The 26,580-nt window shown below is 40.6% G+C and overlaps 1 protein-coding gene across 7 annotated transcripts in view; it reads left to right on the top strand.

The window, feature by feature from the left end:
• SESTD1 (SEC14 and spectrin domain containing 1) overlaps nt 1-26,580 on the top strand; it is a 117,240-nt gene that overhangs the window by 55,518 nt on the left and 35,142 nt on the right. For all 7 annotated transcript variants that reach the window (XM_074967693.1, XM_074967690.1, XM_074967687.1 and 4 more), the window contains 3 exons: nt 19,436-19,549; nt 23,971-24,068; nt 25,471-25,526. In XM_074967693.1, coding sequence (XP_074823794.1) covers nt 19,436-19,549; nt 23,971-24,068; nt 25,471-25,526 — 268 coding nt within the window. The remainder of the gene's footprint in view (nt 1-19,435; nt 19,550-23,970; nt 24,069-25,470; nt 25,527-26,580) is intronic.

Raw genomic sequence — 26,580 nt, 5'->3', positions numbered from 1 at the left:
TTAGCTGCAAAAAGACTTAGGCAGACTATTAAATGAAGTTTTGGAAATGGAGCTTTGCTGCTTTTATGGTGGTTTGATTATGATGATAAAGCTGTCTCAAACCACTTTCCGTGCTTTTGGCTACAAAAATTGTTGTATAATGCTGTAGTATATATTCTGTACGTGGCACCACCACTGTGGACTGTTCGGATGCTCCTCTTCTGCTGTCACTCAGGCAAGAGCAAACATTTTGAAGGTACAGTCCTTGGCCTTGCTAAATTCATCTCCTCCTTATACCTCTTAATTTTTGGTATTAGTTGCCAAGGTTATAGGCACCCTATGTTTTTCTAAGATTGATTATGTTCCGACTTGCATGAAACGGTGTGTGTGTGTATATATATATAAGGGATTGCAAACAAGGATAGTTGCATCCTTTTATCTTTTACAAGGCTAGTGAAAAATAAAACTGCATTGTGACAAGTAGTGTTCTGAGTGTGGATTGACCCTTCATACTATCATTGTGAATGAGTCTTGTCCAAACTGAAATTTGGTCTCCTGTGCACATCAGTAGATCTAATGTCTGGTCATCCATTGTTCTGCACAGGTAAATCAAAGTGACTTGAGGGGGAACCTCCTTCCCTTTAAAAAGGATCAGAAAGAAAACACTCTCTTTCTCCCTGATGATAGACAAATGTTTCTTCCTGTTGCCAGGATTATAATATGTTCTCAGTTTCCAAATATTCCTATAGAAATGCAATTTAAGGGAGAAAGGGGATGGGAACGTAGCAGCCCAAAGATAGACACAATGTTGTCTTCTGTGACTGGGGATAAATAACTGTCTACTTAATATGTAAAGTGTAAGATGTCCCTAAAGATTTCACCAATAAGAAGAAAGAGAGCACTCTAAATAATTCATATGGAATTTAGGGAAGTTCAGGAAGCATTTGAAGTTGTAGTGTGAAGAAAGTTTCTTCCCATGTCATCCTGTAAGCCATTCCTCTTTTTGTTTTTTCATCCTTATTAGTTGTAAATGTTACAGGCTCAGTGGTTTGAAATTAATCTCATATATACTTCTTTTCGACATCCATTTCCTTAAGTCTTTTCTTGTGACTTAGCTAGAATATCTTTCTAGACAAATAAGCAGAATACCTTAAGTAAAAATCTGATATGATAATAAGGCAAAGTTAACGTTAAACAGTAATATGGTGGGGTGGGAGGTTGGGAGGGAGGATTTTATTTGATCTCAAGGGTTTGTTCAACATCAGTCATTAAGTTATAGTTACGTGTAATTAAATACAATAAGGATAACCATTTAATGAAGAATGTTCTACATTTGTGGTGCTAGTGTAGGTCATTTGTACTGCTGAAATTAAACCTCTGTGTTTTAAAATACAATAAATATATGTGACAAGTGAGTAGTCCATAGTGAGTTATTTCGAGGGGGAAAGCACAGAAGAAGTCCAAGTGCTGAAATGCCAACGTTCTGTTCTTTTCTGGTCAAGTGGAAAGCTTTTTCAACAAATCTTTCTTCATGACTCGTGTACTGTGGCTTGGTGGGTATGCACTCCAGGATATACAGTTCAGATATCAGTGAACAGAAACATGATGTACTGTTGTTTTAAAAAATCCAATTTGAATGAAATGTCTAAATTCAACATACAGTTATCCGCTATTAAGGCCTGTTTTGTAAAATATTTTCAGATTTGGTTGTTTCTTTTTTTAATTTGAATAAGAATCAAGGAAAAGGGAGCACAGTGGGCACCTTCTCTCCCCCCCCCCCGCCCCTCCCCCCCAATTCAAGGGTGTGGGAGAACTTATGCAGCCTTCACTTTCTTGGCAGGAGATAGCCTTTGGCCTGATGCTCCAGTTTTGCCATTTTGTGGCATTGTCTCACTTGATCTCTGTTACTTTCCCCTGCTTCATTTTCTCTGTTTCACTGTGCAGTAAAATGCAGAGTAGGCAATGGGGAGAGTGAAACATGGGAGAACAGGAGCACTTGGTGAGAGTAGCCCATAGCTGTAAGTGAGCAACTTATTCCACCATCTCCACTCATTAATTTTTTAGAGAATTTGCAACTTGGTTAGCGTTAGAAAAGCTGACTCACTAACAGCTGGCTCAACAGATCTTCTATTTTTGTGTAGCCCAATTCTTATCTGTTTTAGAGATGATGGTGTGTCTTAATCTCTTTGTTTTTACTCGTTTTAGCACTGCAGAGCAGTGATATGGCTATGGAAGAGTGTGTTCTAATCTGATTCATGCATAGAATTGTTAACTAATTTGTAATAGCATAATTTTATATTATTTGTGGTGAAAAACACAGTTTGAGTTTCAGATCCTGGATTGAATTTCGCAGCGCTAGCAGTTAACAAAGGGAGGGTGGTTTTTCCTAACTGAGCATATTTGATCTGGAAGTCACTGAGACAATAAACATGAAACCTCATGCTGCCATTTTTCCAGTCACTTTTCATAGTATAATCTCACTTTAACTACAGTGATTGCTATAATAAATCACTGACTCAAGAAAAAATGGCACTGGAAGCACATGACAGCCCAGACATCCTTCTAGTATCCTGCGTATTTGAGACTTGAAATGTTTTAAAAGTTGCCGGCACAGTTACTTGAGGTGTTTGGCATAGAGAGAGTTTCTCATAGGTATATTCTGGGTAGTAGCATTCATAAGATAGAATTGTGTTTGCATATTATTAACCACTCTGCATTTACCTTTTAAGTTTTGTGAAAGACGCACAGTTGTATGATATGCATGTATTGTGTATAGTTGTGCAACACATGTTCTGCGAAGAGATATTTGAGAGTCCCAGATCACTTATTAGCCCATTTGGTTCTTACTGAAACATGAACATATTATGTTCAAGAACTCATGGAGGATGTGTGCGGTCCCAGGAACTGGAGAAGGGCCAACATAATGCCTATCTTTAAAATGGGGGAAAAGGAGGACCCACAAAATTACAGACCTAGAGGATAATAGGGTGATATTAATAGCCAGTATGGATTTGTGAAGAACAAATCATGCCATGCCAAATCAACCTAACATCCTTCTTTGACAGGGTTCTTGGCCTAGTGGGGGGGGGGGGGGGGGAGCAGTAGACATGATCTGTCTTGATTTTAGTCAAGCTTTTGACACAGTCCCACATGATATTCTCATAAGCAAACTAAGGAAATATGGTCTAGGTGAAATTACTACAGAATGGATTCACAGCTAGTTGAAAAACCACATTCAGAGACGTTATCAATGGTTTGCTGTCAAAGTAGGAGGGAGGTATCTACTAGGGTGCTGGAGGAGTCTGTCCTTAGTCCAGTACTATTCAATTATTTTCATTAATGACTTGGATAATGGAGTGGAGAGTTTGCAGATGACACCAAGCTGGGAGGAGTTGAAAGCACTTAGGAGCACAAGATGAGAATTCAAAATTACCTTGACAAATTGGAGAGTTGGTCTGAAATCAAAAAGATGAAATTCAATAAAGATAAGTGCAAAATACTACACTTAGGATGGAAAAATAAAAGCTACAACTACAAAATGGTGAATAAATGGCTTGGTGGTTGTAATGCTGAAAAGAATCTGGGGGTTAAGTGGCTCAAGTGAAATATAAGAGAACAATGTGATACAGTTGTGAGAGAGGCTAGACATGTCATAGGTTCATAGATTACTCCTGGGGGAATTCAGCACCAAAAATTTAAAAATTTTGCACACAATATTTTAAAATTCTGCAAAATTTTATTTGTCAAAACAACACAATGTAATCACGCCAGTTTCAATTATTTTGGTAATTTATTGCAAAATACCTGTCAGCAACTATGTCTATAACAATACGGACAAAAAAAAAAGATTCAGGAAATGTTTTTTGACAAATATATTCCTTACTAGGCATATTAATACAGAACTCTGAGTAATAATTCATTTAAACTACAATACAGAAACATATTTCCCGCATCTCTCAGAAACAGTGCAAAGGCTTGGGAGAGTCAGGGGTAACGGAGGAGTTGAGGGAGAGGGATGTAATTGCTGGGAAGGAGCCTGGGTATGAACTTTGAGGGTTGATGGTGTGGGTGGAGAAGTATGGAACAGGTTTTTTTGGAGTGGGGAGGGATTTTTAGGGAGCCTCCACCGTGCATACCATGGCTGACCCCTAGCCCCTTTATTCAGTCAGGCACATCTGCCCCTGTCCCCATGTGTCCCTGCACCCCTCCCCATCCCCATGTGTCCTTGCACCCCCACTCCCATTCAGCTGCTGCCCCAATCTGTTCTCTCCACTAGCCCTTCTGAACCTCAGACTGTGACCCCTCCCAGCAGCCCCATGTGTCCCATGCTGTCCATCCCCCTCATATTCTGTGCCTCCTGACCTGGCCGCACTGGCAGGGCGCTGTGAGGAAAGCAATCTGCTACTGGGTCTGCTCCCGCATGGGTGTGGCTGCTCTCTGTTCTTTCTCCACAGCAGCCCCTAGTTGGCAAACAGAGTAACTGCAGCACCTTTCCAGCAGAATGTATTTTCTGCGATGAAAACAAAATTCAGCGTGGCACATGAATTTTGAGCATGTGCAGTGGCGCAGAATTCCACTAGGAGTATAGGTTATAAGGTGAGGAGGTTTAAAAAAAACTGGTCATATTTAGTCTTGAAAAAAGAAGACTGGTGGGAACCTGATAGTCTTCAGTGTGGTAAGGGCCATTATAAGTGTGTTAAGGGCTAAGGACAAGGATTAATTGTTCTTCATGTCTACTGAAGTTAGAAGTAGTAGTGGGCTTAACCTGCAGCCAGGGAGATTTAGGTTAGATATTAAAAGAAGACTTTTAACTATAAGGATAGCTGGAATAGCTTACCAAGGGAGGTTGTGCAGTCTCTGTCATTGGAAATTTTTAAGAACCGGTTAGACAAACGCCTGTAAGGGGTGGTCTAGATGTACTTGGTCCTGCCCCAAAGCAGGGGGTTGGACTAGATGACCTCTCCACAACCCTTCCAGCCCTACATTTCTATGCTTCTGTGTAGGTATTTGTTTTCTTGGTCATTGTAACATACAGAATCTATCAAACATTGTACCTCTCCATTTGAGGTTTGTTAGAGCATTACTTTAATATGGGAGGCATTCCCTTCTGATGCTTGGGCATGAATTTATACCAAGTGACTAAAAAGCAGTAGATTGTAAGAGGAAGTTGGTAGGTATGAGAGAGTGAACAATACTTCTAGTGTTGTAACAACTTTTACTTAAACCGCGGAGAATTTTTCATAAAATATGGAATTAAATAATATCCATTGCCTAAGGAATATAAGAGAACTTAGTCTGTTTTCCAGTTTTTTTTAAAAAAACAATAACTTAGCCCATGTGACGTTCTCAGAGGTTGCTCCTGTTCTGTACTAGTCGGCTGGGCCCCCTGCAGGACAGCTCTAATGCAAAAGCCTCTCCCTAAGAGATGGGGAGAAACAACTAAACCCCTAAAATAGAAGAGGAAGCTTGGGAATTTTGTTGAGAATAGTGCAGTGAAGCTGTATTTGGGAGGGCATAGGAGGAATCCTGATGCTCAGGCAGCCAGGTCAGGCCAGCTGGTTGGTACTGGCATCCATGAATTCTCTCACATTCTGCCCCCCCACCCCCATCCTTCTGCATAGTTAAGCCAGTCACTCTCTTTCTAATGCCCTCCCAGTCCTGCCATTTGGAGTGCCAGTGTGCTCTGTTCCTTCCATGGCTCTACAACAGAAAATCTCTACTCTTAAGTAGGAGGAAAATGGGAATGAATGGGGGGTAGCATGAGGATTGGCACTGAGAGTGAGTGAAGAATCCTTGTTGGCATCTTTTCTAAAGGCTACTGTGAGACCATTAGAGACAGGTGACTTGGCTCAACTGTGGTGCTGCAGGACACACTTGCCTTCATGCCATTTGACCTCCTGGCATCAGTACTCTGTGCCCTCCCCAGTACAGCTCCCACTTGGTTCCCAGCAAAGCTTTCCTAGTCCTATGACCGAAGCCTCCCTTGGAGAGGCGCCTTTTCTCACTCCCACCCTCTTCTAAAGCCAAAAGTAGAGAGAACCCATGTAAACAAGCAGCCAGTATTGCCCCAGGAGTTTGCTGCTGGCCGTGCCCTCATTGACTAGTAGTTGGCCACTCCAAATCAGGGCGTTCCCAAATGGGCTGTAGATTGTCGTGTTACTCCCCAGGAACCTCATTTGTCTGAAACATGGATTTGCTTATTCCAGGCATCCTTTAAATCTGTTCAGGTTTTTTGCATTAACAAATGCAAAGACTAGGATCCTTATAGAATTTCCAAATCCCTTTTTTATTATTATTACACTCACGGTTATTAGAAATTCATATGTAATAACTAGGATCACTGGAAAACCTGAACATACCTTAAACCCAGAATCAATGAATTTCTTGATGGTTTGCAATTTGCATGCAGCTCAAAACTGCCCTCAGACTATTTTCTCTGCATATGGCATTCATTTAAAAAAAAAAATCTTCTTTGATATTGATTCAGATACAAGGCTGTCAGATTAGCTTTTTGAAAATCAACAATCAGTGTGAAGGGAGGAGAAATGACCCGTTTTGCTCTTTTATCCTTGTGGAAGTTTTGGAGCAAGTTTTAAAAGACTTTCTAAATTTAGGATTAGGGCAATAGGTAATCAAAAGCTAGGAGGTAAAAGCAGCAAAAATATAACTATCTGGAAATCGTTGCAAGATCAGTACTTAGCGTAGTCAATAAAAGAATATTCTTTTGTGTCCAAGGACTGAATGGTAAGTACTGTAAGGCTTTCACTGCAGCAGTTAGACCATTGTAAATTCTTAACTGCTCCTTTATAGATTTCTTGTGACCGAAATAAACAGAACCACACTGCAAAATCTGAAAATACATTTTTAACACATTAAATATTGGTGGCTATTTGTGTTAGTTTCCATAAACTCCAACTCACAATTCTGACTGAAAATAGTGTGCTTTCTTATCTACCTGCCTTACATATTTATATAATCGGCATTACTGGAATATCTTCCTCAGAATATGCAAATAGCAATATTCTATCTCTTGCCATTTTTCTTCTGCCCCTTTTTCCTTCTGCCCCTTGAATAGCTTATAGAATTTTGTTTTGTGTTTGAGGGGCCATGTGTGTGTTTAAAAAAAATGTTGAAGGAAAACTAATTTGTTGTGCATTTAGACCCCAATTCTGCCAAGCACTTAACGCAAGTATTTATGTCCCACTGATTTTATTGAGACATAAGCACATGCTGAAGTATTTTGTTGAATCATGGTGTTCATTCTGAAAATGGCTAAACATGTGTTAGTTGAAATACCTATGATTGCTATAACTGAAAACTGACAGAAAAATATCTTTGCTCACTTTTTGTGCATTTGAAAATGCTTTGGCCTCAGTCTTGCCAATACTTAGTCATGTGCTTAACTTTTGATAGGCTGTCTTTATATTCTGAAATTAAATTCTGTCATTGAACACACATCCATATACCACAGCTATTAATATTTTTTCATAGCACATTTATCCCCAATAGTTTGAAGAATAATGAAATTGCAAAAAGATAATTATGTTACCATAATCTTTTTTGCTAAAAATTACAATTAGGAAATCCTTGTGTGAAGTTTGTAGATATTTTTAATGCATATCAGTGGTATCTAGCCACTGAAAATTTCAGTTTGCACAAAAATGTTGTTTAAAAAATATCTAGTGAATTTTAATTAGAGCATACTCTTTGCCCGCCTTTTATCCCTCCTATATTTTATCTGAGGACTGTGAAAAGCCCAATTCCTACCCCCCATGAATATTTTTTAATCATGAGCTTGTACATCAAGTATTTATATGAATATAGTATGTTTGTGGGTTGTTGGGTTTTTGTTTTTTAATTCTGGAAACATTAGGCCCCTTCTTCCAAATGGAAACTATTCTAAAAATTCAGGCTGAATCAGGGAAGCATCCCTGTTCAGTAAGAGTTTCTGAAGAATTCTTACATTTTTTTTCTGAGCCTTCAGAGGGAACCAGTATGAACTTCAAGGTTCTTATAATGCTTTAGACTTGTTAGGAAACAATGAGGAAGTTATACCACTGTGTGAAAGCCTATAGAGGAAAGTGAATGGATGGGTGAAATCATTGGTGAATTAAAGAGGAGAGTCTAAGTAGTGAGTAAAATCAACTGAGTGAACCTGTGAGCTATTGAGATCATAGTTGGCTAGATTCTAGAAATTTCTTATAGTAGGTAAGATGCCTAATAACTATTCTGTATAATGCTGGACTAATCTAAATTTTCTGTTTTTAATGCTAAATTCACTAGGTAGCAGTTTCTTATTCCAAGTATTGTAAATATGAAAGTATCTGATCAGTGCTTGATGGGTGATTAGTGTTCAGTGATTTAATATTAAAGGAAAATTAAAGGAAATGTTTATAAACAAATGACTGACGTGATGAAAATAGGTGATTGTTTTAAAGAAATGGTCAAAAGCTAGAATTTGTGATCAACTCATAAAGTGCAAGAAATCTGGTTCTTCCGAATCTTCACCCCACTTGCCATTGAATCAAACTTGGTCTATTGAATTGGAAAATTGAGTTTTAACCCTGCAAGTGAGCAGGGGTGGCGAATTGTATGAGCCCATGGTACCTGTGCTCCACCAAGTTTCAGGGCCGGGTCTCTTCCCCCAGTCCTTTCTGCTGCCCCTGGGCAATTTAAAAGGGCATGGGGCCACCACCACCGGCAGTGCAATGGGGCTAGGCGGCTTCCTGCGTGCCTGCTCCACTTCCGGAAGTGGCCGGCACGTCCCAGCAGCCCCTGGGGGGGAGGGTGTCTCTGCGTGCTGCCCCCGCCCTAAGCACCAACTCTGCCAACTGCAGCCAATGGGAGCTGCGGGGGCAGTGCCTGTGGGCAGCAATGCACAGAGACCCCTCCAGCATGCCACCTAGGAGCTACTAGCAGAGGAGGGTGCAGGTTGCTTTTGGGAGCCGCCTGAGGTAAGTGCCACACCCCACGCCCAAACTCCGTCCCAGAGCCTGTCCCCTGCACCCCCTCCCTCACCCCAACTCCCTGCCCCAGCCCAGAGCCTGCACCCCACACCCAAACTCCCTCCCAGAGCCCACACCCGCTCCTACATCCCAACCCCCTCCCCCAGCCAAACTCCCTCCCAGAGCCCAAGCCCTCCCGCACCCAGACTCCCTTCCAGAGCTGTAGGCAGGTGTGGGGACAGGGGTGGGACTTGGACCCATTCTGGGCACCACCAAAAATTATACAATCCTGCCCATGCAAGTGAGTTGTTTTTAATGCCAATTATCACTGAAACATAGCCATGAGGATAATTGAAGTCCCTGATTCAGTCTTTCCAGGCACTCTTCAGTATCGACTTCACTGAAGGAGTAGTTTTAGTCTTCAGCACACAAATGCCAAAGATCAATTGGTGATTATGCTTTTAAAAACAACTGAAAGAGAGACTTGAACTTCAGAGGAAAAATTGCTTCCTCTTTCGTGCTACCGTTGCTTTCGGTGTAGTCTGAAATGAGCAACTGAAATAAATGAAACGAAACACTTTGGCCTGGATGTACTCCTCCACAGATTTAAACTCGAAGGTCTACCAGAAGATGCCTTAAATGAAGAAATTGAGGAAAAAAGTTTAAAGAACACCCCTTTTCACCACATCAATGGGAGGAGATGTTGACTGGACAATAGGAATGTGGCAAAATGCCCAGAAATGGGTGGAGGCTGCAAGAAAGCATGCTTGGCAGAATGGGAGCTGGCCTGTCCTCCTTATTTGGTCCTTCATCTCCTGTTGGCTGGAGGAGTGGGTAGGGGCTGGACTGGACTGGATTGGATGATTGGCTCTCACATACTTCCTCCCCACCCCCATCCCGGTCCACTTAAACTCACACAGGCTTTTTGAAACCTTCATGCCACTGTTGGCAGAATTCTTTCCTGTTTGTTCAGTTAATGAAAATAAAATGGGAAAAGATCAGAATCATCCTAAACTTCGGATGCTATTTTTAACCTTGCTGAGAAAGTATTAGTAACATCTAGCCCAGTTGTAAAGCACCTTGTGGAAGTTCAGACCATCTTTTGGGGTGGGGGGAACCTTGTGGTTGGTTGGCTGAAAAATGACACTTCCCAGTGGCACTTGTTGGAATGCTGAGAAAAAATTCTTTGTTTACATACTCTGTGTACTTAAAATTACCGCTGAGTAATGAAACTAATCAAAACTTGGCATGCACTTTACAAAACAAGGAACTCTCTGGAAGAAAGCAATACTTTTTTAAAAAGGAATTGAAAGAGGTCTTGGTAGGATCCGACCAACTGGACATCTGGGCTGCTCTTGCAGTCCCAGAAACCTGGTTCTGTCTCATTAACAACAAAGTACTTCAAGCACCGAAGGACAAATTTTAAAAAATCTATTCAGAGAAACTGTTGAATCTTTTCATTATTTAGCAAATATGATTGATCCCAAATACAAAGGTCATACAGAGGTTGATCCCGAAACAATTAGAATAGGCTGAAATATGGCAAATGGAATGTAATCCTGAGTTCATTTCTTCTCTTCTAGTGTTTAAAGTTCCAAATTTCTACTCTTAACCTTTGCAGTTAAGTTCATTAAAATGGTGGGGAAATTGTGGAAGTGCTGTCATGGGAGACAAGATGGCTAGATTGAGAAGTTTGCCCATCTTATTAGCTCACAATCTGTTGAACATGTTTTAACAAATTCGGACTAGGAAAGGGATATTGATTCCCTTTATAATTAAAGGAACAATTTAAATAGTTGGGTAGATCAAGTGCCTTATAGCAAAAGTTTAAATAACTTGCTTCTGAATATTTTAAATACTTATGTATTTACTGTGGTGGTCAGATTTCTATCTCATTTTTTCATGATTTCTTGTCCTGTTTTCTTTCTTGGTTGCTCATTAAAAGCCACCTGCTTCAGCTGATATCCGGATAAGTGGTGTTTCTTCTGTTAATGATGAGAGCATTGTGATTACTTACAAAAAATATTTAGCTTTAGATGTCAACCTGGAGCATTGTATGTATACAGGACAAATCAGTTGATATCAAGGGGATAAAATGGTCCAGCTCATATGATAAGTATGGAAAATTAACACTTTCTTGTTAATCTAATTGGTTATTTACTTCTAATGCAATAATATAATTGTACTGATAGTTTTGTTTGATAGACTTCTATAATATTGCCACTCTGTTTTACCCAAGTATGTATTAATTTTAAGAATGATAGGCTCATGTATTTAAATTTTAAGCAATACTACATATTTCAGCGTAATAAATACACTGACAAAACAATGAAGTGTACAGCAAAGTTGTGCGCTACTTAAGTTGACCCAATACATTTGATTATATTTTGTTTGACAGATGTTGTATTGTTCTATAGCCAAGATTAAGTTGAATTAAAGAATGGAACTAGCTGGCTAAACAAAACTATACATTCTAATCCTCCGGTATTACCTTTTTGAGATTTTTAAAGATTGTTACAATAATGTGTGCAACAACATTCTGATGTCCATAACACTGGGGGAAGCCCCTTATAACCACTGAGAATCAGTAGGGCATTTAAAATTAACTTGAGTGTACTTCTAGTCCGGATGAATCTCTCAGTAGTTGCTGTGCTGTTTCAGAAGTCTTTATGTATAAAACTACAAACACACATTTTTTTCGACCTATGGCCTTCATCAGATTTTGAACACTGGATATTTGTTTGTGTGCTTCCTAGTAAAGATGATATCTTAATACAATAGATAAGTGTTTCAGTATTTGTTTAGATATTTAAAAATAGACTAATAACTAGTATCCAGTATGGATGCAGATACTGTTTTACTTTGTATATTTATAAATTCCATTTTATACATTCTGTAAAGTTCCCTGTGTGTTTACAGTGCTACATAAATATCCATTAATAATAAAGTAGAATATCAGTCTCCTTTTTTGGAAATGAAGGCCAGCTGTCCTTGGTATGTTTATAAAATAACTCCTTTTTAAATGTACCTTTTCTATTGCTAGAAGAGATGAAAATCCAGTTTCCTAGGATAATCCCTTAATATAGATAACATACAGAACTGGAGGATTTAGGTCTATTAGTAAACCATAGATGATCACACTCCAATTTGCATTAGCTGAATTAAAGATCTTAAATTATTCCAAAGTTAGGATACAGGGCTTGTGGATATGGATTCTTCAGCAATAAAGTTAATACAGTTTTTCTTCCCTAAAGAGACCATTGGTCCCAGTTTTACTGGGGCCATTCCTGTTTTTTTAATATGATGTGTGACAAAGCTCTGTCCTTGCCTCCGTGGGTCCCGCGTTTCCTGGCGGATTTCGCTAGCCTCAGAGGCTTACTGTGACCCTCCATGTAACCCTTCTCTCTCTAGAGACAAGGGGCACAGTCTACTGAGCCATTTTCATCATAAGCCAGCGAGGGAGGTGAGGAGAAGTTATCCTTCCTTGCACAGTCTCTGTTGTCTCACAGTCTCTGTTGTCTCCCAGTCTCAGTGATTAATCAGGGGGCAAAGGTGTGGGGGGGGGGCGGGGAAGAGCCCGGGCCCACTCTCTACTCCAGGCTCAGGCCCAGGGACCCTAATAGTATCAGCTATGGTAGCTGACATTTTAGAAACATAACATGTACAATTCCCTGGGCTACTTCCCCCACAGCAGCCCTCACTTCCTCAAGCTCCACTTCACCCTTACCTCAGGGCCTCCTTCCTTGTGCCTGATATGGTGTGTACTACTCAGCCTCTCCCACAGCTCCTGACATGCACACCCACCTGACTAACTGGGAGGCTTTTAACTAGTTTCAGCCAGTCCCTGATTGGTTTCAGGTGTCCCAATCAACCTAGCCTTCTCCCTGCCTTCTGGAAAGTTCTTAATTGGCCCCAGGTATCTTAACTGACCTGGAGCAGCTGCCATTTCCCTTATCCTGGTACCAGGGATTTGTTTAGCCTGGAGCTAATATATCTATCTCCCACTACTTTTCCAGAGCCATCTGGCCTTGCCCCATCACAGATGTCAGTGACCTGTGAATTTTTTAGGATGCTTAAATATCCTGGCTTTTTTATTTCATCAACAAAATGTTTTTAATAACAAAATGTTTGTTCATAACATATTGCTGTATTGTTCGCTCTGGCCATTGTTTTCGGAGCTGTTTTTACTCAGTGAACATTAAAATGACACAATATACTCATTCAGAATAATACATTACTAAAAGAAATCTTGCACTCCTAGGGCACACACATGTATCGTTGCCTCAGAAATAGGCCATAGCATCACAAACACTTTTTTAAAGTGTATTTCTTTTCTCTTTTGAGAGAGTATTTTGCAGTCCTAAAAAAAAATCCCTGATTTTTTTCCTTTTACTATTCCCTTGAAGTCACATTGCTGTCAAGGATAAATGGTTACTGCAAGAGCAGCATTTTGTTAATGCGAGCAATATTACAATTGTCAAATATTCCATGAGGCTAGTCTTCTGATAAGAAAAACTGGATATTAACCAGGGCCAGCTCCAAACCCATTACCATTTCTCTGAGTTATATGATGGCCTTCTTGATACCCATTGCTATAGCCAGAAGAGTTGTGTGGAGGAAGGCCAAGATGGAAGGAAAGTGGGGACTCCAGCCATTAACGCAGTCGTTCTCAAACTTTTGTACTGGTGACTCCTTTCACATAGTAAGCCTCTGCGTGAGACCCCCCCTCCCCCATAAATTAAAAACACTTTTTTATATATTTAACACCATTATAAATGCTGGCTGGCTGCAAGGCGGGTGGAGACTGACAGCTCGCAACCCCCTATGTAATAACCTCATGACCCCCAGTTTGAGAACGCTTGCATTAACACTTTCTTCTGCCCTTGGAAGACCCCAGCTACCATCTGTTCTGATCTGTCCTTTTTTCTCTCAGGAAATTTAATCTTTTAACATTAATTTTTATATCAGACAATCCACTATCCAAAAACATTTAATCTGGTTTCAGAGAAGACTTTTTTTTCCATAAAGTCAACATAGTGAGCATTAAAAAGACTTAGATAAATTGCAAGCAAACAATGGGTTTTTGTTTCCTTTTTATTATAACAAAGGCTTATTTGCACACACATCTCATCCATGTCGACTGAATACTGGTTAATCAATAGAAAACTGTCATACCTAATGGCTTCTCCCAAAAGGGGAGAGAAGATTAATAATGATATACTCTAAGGTTGGTGTTGAGACTAGTGTAATTTAGTATTAATGATTTTGGAGGGGAAAGCAGATAGCTAGTTAAAGTGTGCCAGTGAAGGAATGTTGTTTGTTACTATAAGCTACAGTGGATTGTGAAAAACTCGTACACCTCTACCCTGATATAAAGCGATCTGATATAACACTGTCATAAATATAAAGGGAAGGGTAACAACCTTCCTGTATACAGTACTATAAAATCCCTCCTGGCCAATGGCACAAAATCCTTTTACCTGTAAAGGGTTAAGAAGCTCAGGTAACCTGGCTGGCACCTGACCAAAAGGACCAGTAAGGGGACAAGATACTTTCAAATCCGGGGGGGCAGGGAAGGTTTTGGTCTGTCTGTTCTATGTGCTTGCCGGACACAGATCAAGGAAGCAAGCAATCCAACTCCATTAAAATCAGTAAGTACTAGCAAGGGAATGCATTAGCTTATTTTTGTTATGGCTTGTGATTTTCTCTGTGCTGAAAGGAAGGTGCATTCCTGGTTTTCTTTTTGTAACTTTAAAGTTTGGCCCAGAGGGAAATCCTCTGTCTTTTTGAATCTGATTGCCCGGTAAGATTATCTTCCTTTCTAATTTTACAGAGGTGCTTCTTTTACCATTTTTCTTTTTACTGAAGTTCTGTTTCTTTTAGAATCCGATTGGGGTTTTTTGTGTGTGTCCTAAAAAAACCCAAGGTTGGTCTGTGGTCATCGTGTTTATTCTCAAGCCTCCCCAGGAAAGGAGGTGCGAGGGTTTGGGGGGATATTAGGAGGGAATAGGAACTCCAAGTGGTCCTTTCTCTGAGTTTGTCTAAATCACTTGGTGGTGGCAGCATTACCTAATCCAAGGTAGAAGGGAGAATTTGTGCCTTGGGGAGTTTTTAAGCTAAGCTGGTAGAAATAAGCTTTGGGGTCTTTCATGTGGGTCCCCACGTTTGTACCCTAGAGTTCAGAGTGGGGAGGGAACCCTGACAAACGCGAATTTGGATATAACGCGGTAAAGCATTTCCCCTCCTCCCCCCTCCCTCCCAGGCTTGCGCAAGCCTGGGAGGGAGGGGGGAAGTGGAGCGGCGGCATGCTCAGGGGAGGAGGCGGAGTGGAGGTGAGCTGGGGCGGGGGGTGTGTGTGGGGGGGGGGGTCCAGGGAGGGCCACAGCAAGTAACAGGGGGCGCAGAGGAACAGCTCCCCGCTCCAGCTCACCTCCACTCCGCTTCATCCCCCCCGAGCGCACCACCGCTCCACTTCTCCCCCTTCCTCCCAGGCTTGCTACGCCAAACAGATGATTCGCGGCAAGCCTTGGAGGGAGGGGGAGAAGGGGTGTGGCGGCACGCTTGGGGGAGGAGGCAGAGCGGAGGTGAGCTGGGGCGGGGCGGGGAGCTGCTGGTGGGCGCTCCGCACCCACCAATTTTTCTCCATGGGTGCTCCAGCCCCAGAGCACCCACGGAGTCGGCGCCTAGGATGGCAGCATGTCTGGCTCCGACATGCTGCTCTGAGTGGTGTGTTACGGGGGCCGGGCCGGGGTCAGGGGCTTGGATAAGGGGTAGAGGGTCTTGGGGGGCAGTCAGGGGAATGGGAGCAGGGGGGGTTGGATGGGTTGGTGGTTCTGAGGGGTCAGCCGGGGGTGGGAAGTAGGTGGGGGTCAGATGGGGGTGGGGCCAGGCTGTTTGGGGAGGCACAGCCTTCCCTACCCGGCCCTCCATAGCAAGTTCGATAAAACGCAGTTTCACATATAACACGGTAAGATTTTTTGGCTCCCAAGGATTGCATTAGATCGGGGTAGAGGTGTATGTCTTTAAATGCTTTGGGAAGCATGAAGGACAATGAAAAGGGCCAACCAGCATAATGGAAGATGAAATTTAACTTGAATAAATGTCAGGAAATTGAAACATAGGAATTTAAAGGAACTCTTTAAAAAAAAAAAAAAAGGTGTTTTTTTTTTTTTTTATAGAAATAGTCTGCCTATGACGTTCACTGCCACAGGAGGTAAGACAGTTACTATTACTGGATTTTCAAAAGCTATAGGAAACTTGGACAGCAATAACATTTGTAGGTATGCAAGTTTAAAATAATTATATCTCATACTTCAGGACACAATGTGATCTCAAGCAGAATTCCTCTCTCCACTCGTTCAGTATTGCACACCTGGCCATTAGTTGCTTAGGCTATTTGTCCACAGAAATTGAGTCAAATTCTGAGCCATATTTTAAAGAGAGGCATGCTGGTGGGGGTGGGGGTGTCTCCCTCAACGCTGATCCATAATCCTTAGCCTTTTCCCAAGCTCAAGGATGACTTCATCCAGATTATCAGCATCATCTTAGAGTACTGCATTACTGGTCTATGTCTTTGATTAAGATCCTGAGCTGCACTTAGCCTCAGTCCATGTGCCTTCAACACACATTCAGCTTCTCTTTAGAGTTCAAAGAATTGTTTATATTTCCTCAGGAACACTCACAGCAGTAATCCTAGAGAACTGTCAATAACTCCAATGTAATTCAAATAAAACAGTTTATTCAACAGAGAAAATAGAGAATCAGTGAAAATAAAGCAATTTTCGAAGCTTCGTATTTGAGGCTCACATTACATCAAAACTTGCTGTTCAGGCAGAAATGTGGCAGTTTGTTTTTGTTCTTATGTTGCTAGTGAAGGTGTGAGTGAAACATTTGTATATTCTGTGATCGGACCTGTCCTTGCTTTGTTTTCTGGCTTAGTTGTCCTATCTAGCTCATGTTCTCTTCCTGAAATACGTTTTATATGCCATTCACACAGTACACTTTGTACGCAAGAGAGGCTGTGTCTACATTACTCAAATGCCAGGACAGCTGCAGTGGGACCATTAGGATAGGCAGGGTCTAGGCAAAGTATTAGTTTAGGCAGTTTGGCCTCCAACATTTTAACTGTTTTGATGCATAAACTTGGTCAGAGCAGGTCTGCATGACATCATGGTAAACCATATTTTTTGTCAGTGGCACTCTGACTGTTTCTACTACTCTTGGAGCTCAACTAGTATTAGCAGTGAGAATATTTGGGGAGAAGGGGCTAATTTTAATAAATTAACCTTCCAGGAGGGTTGCGCTCCCCCCATAGCATGCTTGGTGAGTAATTCACTCATATTTTAATCCTGACCCCCCACAAAATATTTGAACTGTGAGTGGGGTCCTTGTGATATACACTTTCTTGAAGTTGTCATCTTACGACAGTATCATGATGGCCTGGAAGCAGCCCCATTATGCTGTCTTCTGATTCACTCTGATTACAGCAGTACACAATGCTAATGGCATCTCTATTGAGTAGATTGTATGCCGCCTCTGCTCCCAGGACAAGTTATAGAGAAATGTAACTCATAGAAATGCTTCTGTATTATGTTGGCTGGTGCTAGAGAAAATTCTTAGATATATCAAATTTCAGAAGGTGTCACACACCATGAATTTGTTTATCAAATAAGATTATCTGCTGATGAAAACTGAGAGAATGCCAATCCATCATCATCTCTCTCTCTCTCTCTTTCAGATAAATTATCTTTAAAAATAATACATAGAGATTTAGTATGAGTGTCGCAGTTGCTGAGCTAACTGCACCTCTGATTCTCTGGGAGTTCACCCACCCGCTCGAATGCCTTTACCTTTCCTGGGGTGGAATCCTGCAGTTCTCCCACTCTTAGAATGGGTCTTGGGCCACAGTATCCTGTGCGTCAACCATGCCTACCCAACAGGTATAACAGAGTTTGGCACCAGCGCTTCTTCCCTGTGGGGGAAGTCTGTGATCAGTGATGTATAATGACCAGAGAGCCTTCTTAAAACCAAATATCTTAACTGCCAGAACAAAGCATAACATAAGAGTAAAAGGATTTTAAAACAGAAAGTCTATACACGCATGTATCTTACCTAGAGTCCTCGGCGGACCTCTCTTGCCCCAGATGCCTTACCTCTGGGAGTCTGGCCCATGATCTCTTCCTCCCAAACAATTCTGCCAGACCAGGCCTTCAGAGTGAAAGGCTCTTACACTGTCTCTTAAATGTTTGCTGAGAAGTGTTAATCAGGATCCACGTCCCTCTTCCTGAGTGCATTTCCTGACAATCCAGCTATTGAATTACCTCAGTATGTGCATACAGTAAATATCACACTAACCCGGTCAACACATAATCATGCATTATTACGGGCAAATTGTCTCAGTGAGTATGGTGTTTTTTAACTAACATACCAAATTATGTGAAACTTTTCAGCTTAGATGAACTCCTTGTCTGTATTTTTGAGACAGTTCCTCAGCATTTCTGTTCCTTCACATACAAATATAGGCAGGAAAGTGGTTTCCAAAAATTAAGATTATATTATTAAAGGAAAAAGAAAAGGAGTACTTGTGGCACCTTAGAGACTAACCAATTTATTTGAGCGTGAGCTGTAGCTCACGAAAGCTTATGCTCAAATAACTTGGTTAGTCTCTAAGGTGCCACAAGTACTCCTTTTCTTTTTGCGAATACAGACTAACACGGCTGTTACTCTGAAACCTATTATTAAAGTAGTATCCTAAGGTTTAATGACGAATGGAAGAGAACTGCAACTAGTTACAAGTAATAACAGTTACTAGCAATAAGTAGTTACTAGCAAATCGCAACTAGTAACAAGTAATAACAGCATGACAAAACACATCTTTTATTTTGGATCCTGGACTAGTAAGGCCATTGTGTGACTGGAATTTGTCTTGGGTAGAGGCAGATTGAGAACCACAGATTTAGGCAAACTTTTGTACTGGTGACCCCTTTCACATAGCAAGCCTCTGAGTGCGACCCCCCCCCCCATAAATTAAAAATCCTTTTTTTATATATTTAACACCATTATAAATTCTGGAAGCAAAGTGGGGCTTGGAGTGGAGGCTGGCAGCTCGCAACCCCCCATGTAATAACCTTGTGGCCCCCTGTTTGAGAACCCCCTAACCTAGATTCAGGGAATTCTTGGGTAAAACTGTAGTTTGAGAGGAGGCTGGTGTCCAAAGTGTGGAATAAAGGAATGGATTACAGGCTTCAAGGCTGGAAAATCTAGTTGTTTGTTTGTTTGTTTGTTTGAAAAACATATTGAGTAAACTGCTGTGCACCAGTTCAGACCAAGTCTTACAGCTACTTATGGAAAGACTTGTCACTTTTTTTGTAAAGTACTTGAAAAATATATTCTGTTTATTCCGTCTGTCCTCCTGTTGTTCAAAGTAACAAGCTTAATAAAATATATTAAATTTTGTAGCATAGGTTTCACAAAACCATGTTACCAAAACTTTCTTTCTTAATTTGTTACAGGTTATTTTAGTATCTGCCAACAAGTTGACTCGATACATAGAACCATGCCAACTGACAGAAGATTTTGGAGGGAGCCTTTCCTATGATCACATGGACTGGTTGAATAAGAGGCTGGTTGGTTTTTGTTTTTTTTTTTTCTTTCAAACTTTAAGGTCTGTGGGGCATGGACTGTATTTCTGTGTGTGTGTGTCTCTTACCACATTTTGGTTGCTACCTCAATGTTTAGAATACATTATAATGCAGTAGAATGAGAAAAATGCACTTTAAATATATAAAGAGTCTTATTATTCTAGTAGAAATTGAATTTATTCCAGAGGGGGCAAAGCAGATGTAATTATGTTGTTTAAGGAGCAGATTTACTCTTTAGATTCTGCTGCATATTCTCAGTGTTGAAAAATCCCCCAGGAGTGCGGGGTACAGGAGCAAGGAATGCTGGGGGGGCCTGGAGTCAGCTGGGTTTGGCCATAGAGAGGGAAGGCCCAGGCCAAACAAAAAATGCTCTGTTTCTTCATGTTTCCTAGACAGTCTTTTAAGATAGGGCTCCTATGGAGCCATAACCAGAGTTAAAAGCTGTCCTCCATCATGGTGAATCCCCCTGCAGTGCAGTTGCCCGGGTAGATGCAGGCGTGCAATTTATACCTAGGGGTAGATCTGCCCCTAAATTGTTAATAAATTCAAATTATTTAGGGGGTCATTTGGTATATACACATTTCAGTATATTTTAATTCTGTTATTAATTGAAATTGGTTTGAAGATCAGAATTTACTTTAAAAATGCATTTTTAAAACAATACCTAATCTTGAAAGTGGAATAATTTCCTCCCTCTTTTTTTTTTTTTTTTTTTTTTTGTATAATATAATTTTAAAAGCAGACCGACTGCTTTGGTCTGAATATGTTTTCAATCCTGGAAATTGAAGTCTTTCCAGCTAGCTGCAAAACTGGTATAACATAAACAGCAGTTTTGCAACTTTCCTTATTATAGTAGCACGTTAGTATGTCTTTACTCAGTGGCAGTGGTTTTCAACCTGTTGTCCACGGACCTCTGGGGGTCATCAGACTGTGTCTGTTACCCAGGGTTTTCAGAACCCAAAGCAGTGGTAACTTAACTGTTTCTCTTCAAGCAGTGTCAGGAATAAATCAATGGGGACTCAGCTCCTCCATCTGATAAATGATTGGTACAAACAAGAGTGCTTTTACCTAAAATTACTCTTTTATTAGGTCTGAAGCGTGCGCTCACGCCCACATATACACATATGCTATAGCAGTAGGCTCAGAGCACCTCAAGCATTTATAGTTACCCAAAGTCTGAGATGCATTCGAGTAATTAACAGCCGGGTTTCTGGGGGCCCTTCTTTCACCCAGCAGCTCCTAGGGACTGAAGGTGTCAGCTCCTTGCCTGAAGAAAAGCTTCTTCAGACTGCTCCCAAGTGTATTTTTTTGCTTAGTTTTTTAATAGCTAACTTAAGCAAAGCACATAACTCATAGTGGGTCACCATAGTAACCCCTAGGTCACCAATTCTTTAAATTTTAGCAAATTACTTATTATTTCTTCTTCTTAAAGCTTTCCTAGTATTTTTAATTATAACAACAATAAAACTTATATGTCGGGGGCACTTAAAACCAAGGTCGGCTGTCCAAACATTCCTTCCATTTTCATGGTACGTTAACTCTCTGTTCCGTCCTCCCATTCTGATTAGCAAAACTGCCATCGTGCTGCTGTTTGGCCTTGCCTTTCAGAGCCCTAAGATTATAGCTAGTTGTGGCTGGACACAAAATGGTTGACTGTGGTAATGACATGTTGCCCCAGAACTTGACTACGAGGACTGCGAAAGTTTATCATAAAACAGTGGTTTTCAACTTGTGGTCTGTGGGCCCCGGGGGTCTGCAGACTATGTCTAAGATTTCCAAAGGGGTCCGCACCTCCATTTAAAATTTTTTATGGGAGCACAAATGAAAAAAGGTTGAAAACCACTGCTCTGTGGTAAATGGATGATCTCTAAGAGGTGAGAGAAACCTATCATTTTCTGTTTTCTTCAGCTAAATGTCTCAAAAGTGCTTTTCTTAGACAAGAGGAGCATCCTTAAACACAGCTTTATGCTCTCTATTTCCATCCTTGACTCAGACTTCCAATTTGCTTCCACTGTCTGTATGATCCTGGACCCTGAACTTACCTTCTCACACATCTGTAAAAGTCTTTTTACCTCTGAAATACCACCTGTTTTGTGTCACTACCTTAATTCTTCTTCTGTTGAAATCCCTATCCATGGCTTCACCTTCTTTTACCTTGAAAATTGCCACTCCCTTCTCTGATATCTCCCCAAGTCCCAGCACATATTAGTGTGAAATCTTGCTGCAGACTTCTTCTACGCATTTGCAATAAGCTTACAAACATGTCACCCCCATCCTCACTGACTGGCCTCCGTCTTCCTATTCAACTCACACCGTCTTGTCAACTGTTGGAAATGGGCCATCCTGATTATCACTACAAAAGTGTTTTTTCTCCTGCTGATAATACCCCACCTTAATTAATTAGTCTCATTATAGTTGGTATGGCAACACCCATTTTTTCATGTTCTCTGTGTGTTGTAACAAAGTTCCTCCTCTACTTTGGTGGGTCTTGCGCTTATTGGCGGATTTGCTTGCCTCGGAGATTCATGGCAGCCCTCAGTTTGGCCATTTTCGTGAACTTCTCCTGTGTCTGACCAGGAGTTGGGAGGTTTGGGGGGAACCTGGGCCCGCCCCCTACTCCGGGTTCCAGCCCAGGGCCCTGTGGAATGCAGCTGTCTAGAGTGCCTCCTGGAACAGCTGTGCGACAGCTACAACTCCCTGGGCTACTTCCCCATGGCCTCCTCTCAACACCTTCTTTATCCTCACCATAGGACCTTCCCCCTGGTGTCTGATAATGCTTGTACTCCTCAGTCCTCCAGCAGTCCGCGTTCTCACTCTCAGCTCCTAGCGCCTCTTGCTCCCAGCACCTCACACGCATGCCACAAACTCAAGTGAGCTCCTTTTTAAACCCAGGTGCCCTGATTAGCCTGCCTTAATTGATTCTAGCAGCTTCTTGATTGGCTGCAGGTGTTCTAATCAGCCTGTCTGTCTTAATTGTCTTCAGAAGGTTCCTGATTGTTCTGGAACCTTCCCTGTTACCTTACCCAGGGTAAAGGGACCTACTTAACCTGGGGCTAATATAATCTGCCTTCTATCACTGTCCTGTAGCCATCTGGCCCGACCCTGTCACAGTGTATATATATATCTTCCTACTGTGTTTTCCACTGCATGCATCCGATGAAGTGGGGTTTTAGCCCACGAAAGCTTATGCCCAAATAAATTTGTTAGTGTCTAAGGTGCCACAAGTACTCCTCATTCTTTCTACTGATGCTGTCTTACAGATGTGTCTGTCTCTTCTTGTTACCTAGCACTAGACTCCTTTCTCTTCCTTCATATACCCTCCATAATGTTGGTGCCAGGGCTTTCTCCTTTGCTGCTTCTGCCATCTGTAACAGCCTTTCTGATTCTGTGTAGTTTCAGATCTCCGCTGAAAAATGTTTTCATTGCCTAATTTCTGTTTCATTACCGTATTTAGCACTGTAAAATGTTTTATACTACAGTGTATGAAACATGCTGTAAAGTTATATTGTATTGAGAGGGCTGTCCAATTTCATGTCGAGAGGGCTCTTTATTGATGCCTGAATGGACTGGATGGGGTACAGAAACTTCACCTCCAGGCCAAAGATTAGGAGTTGATGAGGTGAGTAGCAGGTGAAAGTTGATATCCATCTCTAGTGAAATGAGTGATTGGTTTCAATCCAGTTCCTAGTGCACAAGAATGCAGATTACACAACATTATCACTACTAGAACGAATTGATGCTCAGTTTTCATAAAGAACTCAAAACACAAAGAAACTGAACAAGTACATGCAGTCACTGATTTTATAGGTTTTGCTCTCTGAGATCAGAAACCAATAAATTTCAAGGAACCTTGACCAAGGTATTTTTTACTTATAGCCATGTGCTCCTTTGTTTTTGAAAGTTATTGGTTACAGTACAGACCAAAGCTGGAAATTCAGATAACAGTTGATGTACTTAATCCATTTTTTAGTGGACAGATAACAAAAATCCCCACCACAGTCTTTAAGAGGTAGTCGTAAAAAAGCAAAGGATTAAATGGACTGGATGAGTAACTATGGCAATGAAGACTTAAGTTTTGAAAGATTCTTCAGGGTCTTGTAAGCATTTTGAAATTCAGTCCTAACTTGAACGTATTCTAATATAGAGTTGCTTAACTCCCTGGAGAATCTGACACTGCAGGCCTCTGTCATTGAAGGGAAATTATATTTTCTAACCTTTTTCCTATACCATCTGAGTCTAGGAGGTAATTACTTTGACAAGTGTGAAGCATATTAACAGAGCAATATAGATACATTTGGACTGGTAGTGTCAAACTGCGTCTTTCACAAGCACAAAATGAATTTCTTTTCACTCTTTTAAAAAAAAAAAAAGTAAATGCTCTTTTAATTAAAAGTATTTTTATTTAGGTATTTGAAAAGTTTACAAAAGAGTCTACATCATTACTAGATGAGCTTGCTTTAATTAACAATGGAAGTGATAAAGGAAACCAACAGGAGAAAGAGAGGTATGTGTATTGCTTTTTAAAATAGACATGTTTCAGCATAAGTCTTAACTACCAGTTCAGCTGCAATATGAAAGTGTAATGTGAAGGGACTGGTGGACAACACAAGTATTTTTCAGTAATTCATTTTCTGGCAGGCATTAAGGTCCAGATCCTGCAACTGACTGTATGTGGTCACACTCCTGTTCCTGTGCACAGTCAATTGCAGGTTCAGGCCTTAGCAACTAAGTAAGCAAGATGTACTTGATCCCAGTGATGTCCCTTCGCATTTTCAATTTGGGAATGACCAATGAAGTGAAGCCCAAACTGTTAATGTGATAATCTGTTATATGATTGATGCCACAAGGAGCTTTGATTAACAAGTTTTTCACTGACCCTTCCATCCCTAGCTTGTGTGTTTCTGAGTTTTAAGTGAAAGGAGACAAAATGGGATGAGTCAGCACTGAAGCATAAGCCTCAAGTTTCAGTTTACTGACTCTAGTTGTTTGTAGTTGGATTCTTCCCATTATTTTAAGCACAGTATACCTGCTAAGGTTTAAAAACCATTAGTGACAGTCACAAACTGCCAGAGAGAAAGGGCTCCAAAGAGGAGGTCACTGCAACTGTATGTATTTAGTCAGATGTTTGGAAATAGGGAGAAGAGAGAGAATTGAGAAGTTGTGTATAAAAGTTCTACAGGGCATAGGTATCTGAATTTTTGGTATTTATGTGGGGTAGTGAAATCTGTTTGTGTAAATAGAAATGCAGGACATTTCCTAGTGCAATAAAACTTCTTTGAAAATTATTATACAATGTTAATTGATTTATAAATATCCACATTATTAATATATCTGTCTTTCTTGTCTTTAAATACCAAAGCAACTAGACCATGTTAATATTGCTTGCCAGGTTTAATATTGCTTGCAATTGCTTGCCAGGTTTAATTTTGTTTTAAGTTACATGCGTTGCCATATTAATGTACCAAAAGTGTTTTCTTTCATTTTTATCTTTTCTATTATTACTTTGCTATAAAAAATTACTATGTATATGTTTACAAGAGACCAAGGATGGATAAGATAGTGGGCTAGAACTCAGCAAGTCTGAGCTCAGGTCTAGGCTCTGCCAGAAACTCCTCATATGACTCTGGGCAAGTTGCTGAGGTCCTGATCCTGCATTGTCATCGATGCTGGCAGGTCACAGTGCAGGAGCAAGGCTTCTGTCTCCCCATTCCCCACCTGTAAATAGGGATAATTACACTTTTTATCCCACCCTTTGTCTGTCTTGTCTTCTATAGATGGTTAGCTTTTTGAGGCAGGGACTGCCTCTGACTTTGTGTTGATAAAAGGTAGCCACAATCTCAGCTGAGGCTTCTTGGTGCTCTTGTAATACAACTACTTAATAATATGTTTACTTTTTTTATTACAAGGTCTATGGATTTAAACTTTCTTCCATCTGTTGATCCAGAGACAGTACTACAGACAGGTACAGTCAGTTGAAAATGATCATTTTTTGATCACTACTGTAGTTTTATTTATTGTTTTTAAATCTTCTGTGAAAGCAGAAAGGATGCTTATAACTACATGGTGGAATAAACTTATTAACAAATGTATTAACATTTGAATTTAAAAAAAACTTTAAAAATTCGTTGGTAAATGGAAAAAACTCTACATGTTTCTTCTCTGAAAAAAAATCACCTTGTCTTCTCAATTTAATATCCTTTACAGCAGCACCAGACCTAATTCTTTTTTTATTATATAAATTAAATACATTATTATACAAATTAAATACATTGCCTCGGAAATATGCAAGTTGTCACCACTGAAGAATGAGTTACTGTCATTAGCCACCAAATGGTTACAACACAGACTGCATTTTCCCCACATGGTTCTGACAATTTGCCTCAGCCTAGTTCTGAGCACCATTTGTACAAGTGAAATGTTCCCATGTCAGTTCAATGCTTACCTTCTCTCTTGAGTGTCATCAAAGCAATTAAAAATTATATAAGGTAATTTTTTTCCTATTACAAAATAAACCAGTTAAGGATAACGGCAGTGGTAGATATTAACTAAAAACTGCTTAAAAATCCTGCTTCATTGGATAAAAGGAAATAAGACCTGATACAGAGATCCTGGTCTTAGTCTCGAGGATAAAAATATTGGGAACATTACCTCAGCACCCCACTAGCTAATCTGTGAGTCATATTAATATTTGCCACAGAGATCTACTGTGTCTCACATCCTCTGCCTGCATGCCTTAGATCTCCCATAATAGAAACAAGGTATGGGAGAGTAAGACATTGATGCAGTATTAAGGTCCTCTGCTGTAATCTGAAAAGCTCTTAACATATACTGAGTATATGTATTCAGATTATACCAGTAGAACTTCAGAGACTAATTTTGCTTTTTGTTTATCTCCAATTGTAGTTAGCATTCTGGATGCGATATTGGAATGCTGTGTTAAGCCAGTAGATGGTTCCTGTGGTTGGTAATGGATTACAAAGCCTTCCATTTCTTATTCTGTTGAAATCAAGCCTAGA

This window comes from Natator depressus, chromosome 11, assembly GCF_965152275.1.
Source record: "Natator depressus isolate rNatDep1 chromosome 11, rNatDep2.hap1, whole genome shotgun sequence".
In the NCBI taxonomy this organism is placed as follows: Eukaryota; Metazoa; Chordata; order Testudines; family Cheloniidae; genus Natator; species Natator depressus.
Note: the sequence above shows the minus strand (reverse complement) of the source record. Positions and strands in the feature narration are given on the sequence as shown.